The sequence below is a fragment of the Protobothrops mucrosquamatus genome, unplaced genomic scaffold (genome assembly GCF_001527695.2).
Source record: "Protobothrops mucrosquamatus isolate PMUCROS unplaced genomic scaffold, P.Mucros_1.0 scaffold124, whole genome shotgun sequence".
Taxonomy (NCBI): Eukaryota; Metazoa; Chordata; class Lepidosauria; order Squamata; family Viperidae; genus Protobothrops; species Protobothrops mucrosquamatus.
In genome coordinates this window covers 693548-703738 of record NW_015386491.1, presented here as the reverse complement: position 1 = coordinate 703738, position 10191 = coordinate 693548, and the positions used below count along the sequence as shown (strand labels likewise).

At 37.9% G+C, this 10191-nt stretch overlaps 1 protein-coding gene across 1 annotated transcript in view; it reads right to left on the bottom strand.

Moving 5' to 3' along the window:
• Positions 1 to 10191, bottom strand: part of TEX2 (testis expressed 2) — a 72495-nt gene that overhangs the window by 32845 nt on the left and 29459 nt on the right. Inside the window, exons 3-5 of the mRNA XM_015812960.1 lie at positions 6335 to 6535; positions 5212 to 5551; positions 3028 to 3275 (exon numbers count right to left, since the gene is read on the bottom strand). Coding sequence (XP_015668446.1) covers positions 3028 to 3275; positions 5212 to 5551; positions 6335 to 6535 — 789 coding nt within the window. The remainder of the gene's footprint in view (positions 1 to 3027; positions 3276 to 5211; positions 5552 to 6334; positions 6536 to 10191) is intronic.

Sequence of the window (10191 nt, the reverse complement as noted above, 5' to 3'; positions counted from 1 at the left end):
GAAGCTTTTCCTAAAACTTTTGGGTAAGAGCAATATGTCTTATGTGGGATTGAGAGGACATTTTTGCAAAATGTCTATAGCTAACAAATGGCAGAAGGCCACGGCCAGGCCATCTGAAAGTTAGGGGGAAGATCTATGCATTCCCCACTATCCCTAACTTCCCAGTTGCCGATAAAATGAAGACCAGTTTGCAACTGCACCTTATCAACAAAAATACAATTCAAGGTGCCTTGGGTATTACCAATGGGACTACTATGTTTGGAACCTGATATGTGGTTAGGGTTACTATCAAAGGGCCACATTGGTCACCACCTTAAACACTCACCTTAAAAAATAAGTCAAAATGACTGAAGAAGTCCAAACATGGGTGCCTTATTAAGATAGCAAAATTACAGTAATCATTGAGCTCCCAACTAGCAGAAGCTAGCACAGATGCTGATCAGAGAAGACCTTCAGGTTTGCAAAAAATGCAAAGGGCATAAACACAGTTCAGTCTCCTCATAGGAATAGTTACAACTGTAAAATTTGTAAATAATTTTACAAAGAAATTGGATGGGGTTGCCCAAGGCATCTTGGTTGTCCTCCTGCCTGATAACAAGAACATTTTGTATTGCTAGGCCACTTAGCTTAACAATAACACAAATGCCATAATAATTACCATTTTTTGTTATTTTAACCAGATGACCCTCACTGCATCTCAGGGGGAGCATAAAGGCATTCCCTATCTAAATCTTTGAGGAAATTGCCATTGTAAAGGTATATAATTATAAATCAAAGCCATCCATCACTTAGGAAGGATGTATGCCTGAGGCGGTTGGTTTGAAATGAATAGAAAAAGCTGCAACAGTTAAGTCAGCTGTGACTGACATGTATCTAACAAAGAGAGGGGATAGATCCAACTAATGCAAGTTATTGAACTAATACAAATTTATGTATAGACATATAAGATTATTTATGCAAATTAAAGTATAAAGACGTAGACATCCAACCATTGCCTCCAGACAACAAACAGGGCCTGTTGTGTTATTGTTTGAGGAAGTTGCTCATGGCAGAACCTTGTTTGTGAGAGATTAAATATGTGGGTCTCTGGATGTTAGTTTAAATTTAAGTGCAACTATGAATCAAAAGAAGGTGCAATTCTTGCTGATTTTGTGTGTTTCTACGGTATTACTGAATTTTTTTTTACTGAGCATTAGATTCTCAGAATCAGAGCTGGATTAGGCACAGCAGCCTGGATAAGTCAGTTTGTGTTTCAAACCTAGAAAAGGTGGTTATTAATTCAGGATGGAGGCAAAGCAACCTTAAGATTGACTGCAGATAGGAATTGCTATAACAATAAAGGAAAAGGTAGTAGAATGTTACTGGGAAGGCAAGATAATATCTGTGTGCTGCCTTAACACCAATGTCTCTGCCAATCTTGATAACATGGCTGACATGTGGTTAATAAGTACTAGATTAGTTAACAGAAAAGTGTTTGCATCCACAATATCTTCCAACAAATATATCAACTTTGCTTATTTAACTGGTTGATAGAAGGGACTTGTGTTAGTCTTTTACAAATGTATATCCTGGTTTTCAAGTGTGTGCATCAACTGAAGCTTCCAGGTAGGGGGAAAGGATGTTTTTAATATCTAAAAAAGTCATTCATCTGCTTAGGTATCCTGGTCTGCATTTCCATTGTGCTGGGAAAATAAAACAGGACTGAGATTGAGGTGATGTACCCTCTACCTCACTGCTCAAGAACTTTACCCCACTGACTATGGGAAATATACAAGCATTGATAGTGGACATTACACATAAACAAGGAGAGAAAAGGATTGTAAGTAAGTCACATTTCATAAACAGGGTTCAAGACAGTCTCAAGTAAAACAGAAGAGACTGTATGGGCCTATGGGGCATGCAAAAGGTGATCACCATAGAATTAAATTTGGATGGGGGTAAATTCAATACCCTGCTCAGTACAAGAAGCCAAATCAACACATTCCCACAAAAGATGATTCTACCCTCTGCTTGAATATATTCAGTCAAAGGGAACTACAGTTTTCCTGGGTAATTAGTTCCACTGTCAAGCTGCTCTTATTGACAGAACAAGACTTCCCAATATAATAGCTGCCTTCCTGTAATTGAAATCCATTAGTCTACCTCCTGTATTCTGGAACGAGAGAGAACAGGTCTTCATTATCATTTACTGATCTGATTATATCAGCCCTTTACTTTGTACAATTTAAGACAGTGTATGCAATGCTTCCTACTATAAGCCTCACAACAACTACCCAGTGAGGTGGGTAATGCTGAATGTGTGTGACTGGCCCAAAGTCACCCAGCGGCCTTTCATGCTTAAGGGAATGCTAGAACTTCCAGACTCCTAATTACTAATCCAGCCCTTTAGCCACTACACAAACTGGCTCTTTATCATTTGATCAACATCTTTCAGCTATTTGAAAATTGTAATCATATTTCCCCTATTCCAAACCTGTCTGCTTTCTCAAGGCTAGGTCTTAGAATCTTTCTTCATAATTTCTAGATCCCTTGTGATTTTCATTGTTCTGCTCTGAATCTGTTCCAGTTTTTCTAAACATTTTTAAAATGTGGGGCCCAGAAACTTAAGTACCGTGAAAACGATTACTGAGAATTTAGAACATATTTCTGTTAATCAGCCTAAAATAATGTGTTTTAAATAAATACTTGAGTACACATCTTTTTACAATAGCTTAAATTCTTACTGTTATAATTCTGTTTCTATTAAAAAGAACAGTTTGTACAATATTTTTAATTTTGCCCTCTAACATGTCAAGTTATTTTATTGATGGGTAGTCCTAGAAGTGTAAGAATTAAATGAAATATCTAGTGTTTCAGAGATCTTTTAAGCTGCATCAAAATAATGTTGACTGTTGAGAAAGTGAGCATATTGTAGAACTGTTATTAGCCCCACACTTCTTTGGGAACAAAAAACAGCCCCCCCCCTCCTTTACACTACAGGGTAAATCATAGCACCTCAATCAAGAATATTTAAAGAATATACTTCACCTTTTTCACAGCTGTGGGGCTGCTGTCAGCACTATGAATGGGACTAACTGTAGGGCTTGGATGTTCTGGCGGAATGCACCTTGCCATGTACACATTATAGTCTAAAAGTATTTTCTGCCTGATGTTGGAACCCAAGTCCTTCAGCTTTGGCTGAGCAACAATTTCTTCTACACTTCCTTTACTGCTGCTACGGCTGTGTGTAAGAATCCCAGACTGGCTATTGGTCTTACTGTGTCCTGGCAAGAAGCCTGAATACAATAAAAAGGAAAAACAAGGGGTAAAGCATCAATACATAATCAAATATGGAACATAAGAATGAAACAGAATGAAAAACAGAAGTTGACGATGCCAAGGTTGTCAATATGACAAGGCGGTAAACATACGCTATGATTTAATCTGTTCAATGTACAAGTAGACACATTACTATTCCACACCAATCTATTCAAGATGTCACTTTGCAGCCTTGACTTGTTGAATTCCCAGAGCCACAGCCAACATGGACAATAGTGAAGTATGCTAGGAATTATTTTGTATTGTAGTTCAGTAACATCTGGAAGGCCGCAGGTTCCCCCCCCCCCCCCCCCCCCCCCCCCCCCNCCCCCCCCCGCCCTCTGCCATTCTATGGCAAATGGTAAGTAAGCTATCTGGTTGTACATCGTTTTCAATACCATATACAAAGACATCGATCCTTAATTTAAAACACGTTTTGGCAATGTTTACAAGAAACTGTTTGAAAATAAATCATAATAAATAGAACAGAGAACTTTAGAGGAAAGAAGACAGCCAAGGATATAAAACTCTGCACTAAATCTGATATGCTGAAGCATTCTAGCATTCTAGATTAGAAAAGAACCTGAATGTAAGTAAGCAAAGCTAAAAATCCAAGAATTATGAATGTCAGCAAATAAAAAGACAAACAAACACAACAACACCCACCAGCTTCAATTTAAATGTGTAACAAGACTGAGTAAATGGAATCACATTCAATTATCATTCCCACTTCTGTGAAAGGGTTTTTCATAAACTGGGTTAAGAGGAAACATTTCTGAACTATAATTCAGCTTTTCAGAAGCTTGCCATAAGCTTGGCAAACATTTATATATAAACAGTGCAGATATTTTGCACACAGACAACTTGAAGGTTGTTTTGAAATAAAGGCAAAGACTTTGTAAATTGTGTCTGAACAATCTGCAATGTGTTTAATGAACTACGTTTCAGTTGTTTTAAAAAGAATAAAAACTGAGATATTATCTCCCTAAATATCCTCTGTAATTATTGCTGTATTAAATGCTCAAAGGTTTGCTTATGGTCAAATTTCCAGGCCCTTATTAACTTTAGAGAACTAGTTTTAATTTTTTTGGTGAGCCATAATCCAAGAAAAGAATGTTCCAGAAACATTATAAAACAGAGGGTAGGGGATGTGTAGTTAAGAGATGAAGAATTATATTAATCATTAATTGCTGTATTATATATCACATTTAAAGACTTGAGAACTTTGACAGGAAGTTTAATATTCCTATAACGTTAAAATGTATGAAATCATGTCATTATGAATCAACAAGATAACTGCACATTTAGTATTAATAAAGTAAAATTAAGTCCCTTAAAAAAACAACCTTTAAAATACTTTTTGCCTAAAATGTATGTCTATTGCTTCTGGAAATATATTGGGAGTCTTATACCATTTTAAATTATTGTTCTGCAAGAAAAAAAAAATCAAAGACAGATTAATTCTGTTTAGTCAAATCAACCACTTATATAAAGCAGGATATTAGAATGTAGTTTGTTAAAATTTAATGTCTTTAGACACAAATTGTGGTTAGATATCTTGATGAACTCACTGAATAGTAGTGTTCTTTCTCAATGATGCAACAGCAATAGCAATTAGACTTACATACCGCTTCACAGTGCTTTAAAGCCTTCTCTAAAGTGGTTTACAGAGTCAGCCTATTGCCCCCAACAATCTGGGTCCTCATTTTACCCACCTCGGAAGGATGGAAGGCTGAGTCAACCTTGAGCCCTGTCAGGACTGAATTCCAGGCTGTGGGCAAAGTTTTTGCCTGCAATAGTACATTCTAAGCACTGTGCCACCAGGGCTCCAGATTAATCCTAATTAACATTTAATAAGCTGATATTTTGACTTATTACACAAAGTATGAATAGAATAAGCAAACAGTTTCCTACCTGATTTGTTTCCCCAAATGACAATTGGCTTTTTTTCTTCAGATTTCAATTTGCGGGCGACAAGGAATCTCCTAAACCATTCTTCTTTCTCCCGACCTGTCCTTGCAAATAAATAAAGCACTTGGTTCTTCTGGGTCCCAGACTTTGCTCCATCCTGAGCGGGTTTCCAGATTTCTTCACTGCTTAGGTTTTCCTTTTCTATAGAGATTTTTTCTTCTGAGCTTTCTTTGTCAGCCTGGGCTTTGGCCATGAAATCATCTTGTCTCCCAAGCTCAATGCAGATTGGGTACTTTTTATTCCAGACTCGTTTTCGAGCCAAACTCTTGGGAACCAAATAAATCTGCAAACAAAGTTGTGAGAGAGTTTCACATTTCATCTCATTAGAGAAGAAAACACAGAGTACTAATGCATTGCCATAATCAAAGAAACAATCAAAACAAAACAAAGTCGGCCAAGCTGCCTGCCCAATATCCAGGAGTGATCAAATATGGACTAGGAGCTGTTATTTTGAATCAAATGATATTTGGGCTTCTTTAATATTTGGGCTTCTTTTGTTATTTTCTTTGATAAGTTGGAAAGACTTGGTGTGGGGCAAACCTCTATCAGCCCAGCACTTTTTTTTTTTTTTTTGCTACTAGATTTCCTTTCCTGCAAAAATCCGGAAAACAAGGCTTAAGGTGGTTTGAAGAGCAGCCAACGCAATTTTTATCGGTATGTTTAATTTCATCGGCCCTCATGAAGCCTGCAATCTTACAAAATCAACTGTACTATCCAGTGTTTGTTTTAATCCATCTTGTTCTGGTTATACAAACAATTCAAAGATCATGGCAGAAAGGGCCAGAGAGGGTTGCAGATATTAGTCAAAACTTCACTCATTCTTTGATGATATTAGAAGCATGTAAAATGTCATACCTAAGATATTATTGCAGGCATGGGGCTGGCATTAAAAACAGTACCAATAACTCTGGGAATTAAAAAAAAAAGGGGGGGTTCGCTTGTCCAAGGCTCATAGATCTTATAGTTAGCAGCTGTCTGCTTCACTCAGACTGTAGTAATTCAGATGAAAACAACACAGAACAGAAATCCAAACACTACAGATAGGAATTATTAATTCTGAACTCACCTTACTATCAGTAAGATCATAAATTTTCTGGCTAATGTAGGTAACTTCTGGCTTCGTTTCATTGTAAAAAGCTCTTCTGGAAATATTTTTGTTAGGTTTTGAAAGTCTCAGGATGTTTCCTTCGAGTCTCACAAAAATAGAGTGAGTCAACGTAGCATGATAGGTTTCTGGATCATAATTATAGATCTCATTCATCCAGCCCTACAGAAATTAAAGAAACGAAGAGATTTTTCATTTTAAGACAAAATTAATTAGAGGTGTTGATTGCTGACATCATGAATCATTTTAGTCAGTTGGGTGTATGAGTTGAGTTGAGTTTGAGTTAAGATTATAACTTTCCTACATAGTAAAAGTCTTCAAAAAGATCTAGAGGACATTTGATTAATGAAGGCTGACCTAGATAAATTCCCAACAAAAGAAGTTTATTTTACCTTTGGAAAAATATATTGCACATGCTAACTGTGTGGTGTTACAAGAGTAGCTGGTACCTGTATTTCATAGCAGGTTGAATGCACTTCTTCTATAACACTGGAAGGAGATAGATTTTTAAATATCAAAACTGGAATGGGTCACAGAGGTAAGGATGGCATAAAATGGTCTACCTGGAATGCTTGCTTGTTTCTTCCTAGCCAGCAAGCCATGAATCAGTCAAAGTATAGCTCAATCGCTGTACTGGGAAGGAAGATGCCGTAATACAAAGAATATCTGGCAGTCCCAACAATCAAGAACTGTATTTCTTGCACATATTGTTTTAATCTCCTATGTATATACGTCATGTCTTGTCCTCAACATGCTACCCAGACGCCTCTGGCATGAAATTCTAATATGTCCATTTTCATTCATGTTAGAGGTAGGCATTGCTAGAGAAGCTGAATGTTCACAATTCAGCCTCCTAATCTTCTGAATGATTACTGTATACGAGGTCATCCACTAATCCCATGATACCATCCAAAGAGCTGCAGCTAAATTCTTTGGCTTTGGACTATGATAACTAAGAGTGGGAATAAGGGTGGGGTTCTTACAAAGGCAAACTACTCTTACTCTTAAGGCCACACCAAACCCTAAAAAATGATCTGAAACTGTATTGCTGAAATTAGTCCAGTTTGTTACTGAAATTCGACAGTGCAATATGAGGGTGCTAGGGGGTGGGAGGTAAGCTGTGGCTGGCCCTTCTCTATCTTAGGTTGCACAGTACGATCCAAAGCTCAACAGGGCTTGTTGATCAGACCGAAGTATACATAAAAGGTCTGTTTGAAAACAAAAATATTGTGCAAATAAGGAATGGACAACTACTGTCATTAAATTAGCACAACCTGTTGCCTTTCTATACTTATGTAAAACAGAGCCTGCATGTATGAAGCAATTCTGTGCCTCTGTATTATGTCACGTAACTCGTTATCAATCAATTACAAAAGCATAGTATGTATTTTCTGACAGCAAGAAAAAAAAGTCCATAAAAGTATGTCATTTCACTGTAGGATATAAGACTAGTCAGTCTTCTACATAAAGGCACACCTTTTAGACATGCCTCTCATTGCCTGTTTTTCATATTGCTGTCTTTACATTAAATTAGATTACAGAAAAACCACATGATCCACTATTTGATTTATTATCCTCTTGGTTCAGTTTTTCTGGATAAAATAACATTAAGTCCTGCTGGTCTAACTGCCGCAAAATACAGGTAATCCTCGACTTACAACAGTGAAATTCATTTAGTGACCATTGAAAGTTACAACAGCACTAAAAAAAAGTAACTAATGACTATTTTTCACACTTAAGACCACTGCAGTATCTCCATAGTCACGTGATCAAAATTCAGATGCCTGGCAACTGACTCGTATTTATGCCAATTGCAGTGTCCCAGGGTCACGTGATCCCCTTTTGCAACCTCCTGACAAGCAAAATCAATGGGGGAAGCCAGATTCACTTAGCAACTTTGTTACTAACTTACCAACTGCAGTGATTCCCTTAACAACTGCAGCAAAAAAAAAACGTAAAATTCACTTTAAAAATGTTTCACTTAGCAACAGAAAGTTTGGGCTCAATTGTGGTCGTACGTCAAGGACTACCTGTACCTTAGTCCAGAGATCCCCAACCTTTGGGGCACCAGGGGCCGGTTACGTGGAGAGAGGTTTTTCTGTGGACCGGAGGAGGGGTGGTTTTGTGTGCTGCCTGTATCGCGTGGATGGGGCCTTGCTTGTTTGTTGGCATGCTGCAGCCCGGTACCGGTCCACAGACCTGGGGCTGGGGACCCCTACCTTAGTCCACTTTAAATGAAAGTATAATCTTTCTCCTTCTCTGAGCTAAATATCATCTGGGTTTTTCAGGAACATTAGAAAAAACAGGGCATATTTAGCAAAAGATAAAAGAAAGACATGAGGATAGCTTTAAAATTCAAGTGGCTGTCACCACGATGGCACAAACCTGCCCTTTAATGCAATAGGAAAGCAGTGAAATATTAGAACTTATTTGTCAGCAGCATAGAGGCACTGGCTTATCTGATGCTAATTTGGTAGCTGTTTTCCAAGAGCTGCTATGGCATATTATTCCATTTTATAGGCCTCCAGAATACTTCGCAATTCTGATTCTAAAATAAGAATTTTCAGAAATAACTATTTACAGGTAGCCCTTGACTTATGATCAGTTATTTAGTGACTGTTCGGCATTAAAACAGCCTTGGAATGGGTGCTTTCTGTAAAATTGAGGAATCCCTATAGTTATATACAATAATATTACAAACCTCCAAAATAAATAACATTTGAAGAGCAAAACCAAACCAATCTGACTCAACAAAGTAAAGTCTGCCTTGTTTTCTGTGCTTCTGGTGCCACGCAAAGATAAGCACCAACCCTACTGACAGATTTGGGAGCAAATGTTTATACTTTCATATTTTTGTGCGCTTTTTTTTTACATCTTTTCCCCCTTAGGTGCACATATTAACTTCTTCATTTCTTTGCAAATGTTTCCTGAAAGATGAGTGGTAGATATTACCAAAATGTTTTAAAGCCATGGCTGGGAAAACTTCCCTCTCCTCTGGTTCAGTCAAGATAAAGCTAATCTATTTAGAGCCTTAAAGACATTCACAACTACAGTGAATTACACCTGGAAACATATTCCTATAATTATATGATGAGGAAATAGCCAACATGCAATAGGGCACAGGTGTCAAACTCGCCGCGTCACGTGATGTATCGCGACTTTTTTGGCATTGCCGGAGCTGGGGTGGGCGCGGCCTCTGTATGATGCAACCGGCCTGCGGACCGGCAGTTTGACAGCCCTGCAATAGGGGATCATCCTTTTTTTTCCTTTTAACAGTCTTCAAAATGGCTATTTCCTTTAGATGTTTAGGGCCTCATATTCAACAGATAAGACTATATTGCACAATTAAAGCTGAACGGTAGCATTTTCCCATCTGCCTCCAGGTGTGCTTGAGAAGCTACCAAGGGTGTCCATTTGAGAGCACTTAGCCCTAACAGATTTGTCACTGGCTCCCCTGGACAACTGATCAATCACAGACTGAACAATGGAAATCAGGTTTGTCCACACTCTGGCTCCATTGCTTCCTGGCTAAAGTCTCTTTCAAGGCTACAAACCATTGAGACATCCTTACAAGGAACAAGGAATCAGTTTATTTTTTTCCTTTAGTGCCACACTTAAGTGTTTGAACTGAAAACTTCCCCTTCAACAGTTGCACTTATCAGTACTCCTGTACTTTGAATTTCAGAAGCAGTTTAGTGCTCTTTATAAATGGCAATGTGCCAAACAATTTATTTACACAGATATGGATCAGGACTGCTACAGCTCTTTTCAATTATCAAGAGCTACTTTGCGTGAACAGTTCTACTGAACACAGTTAA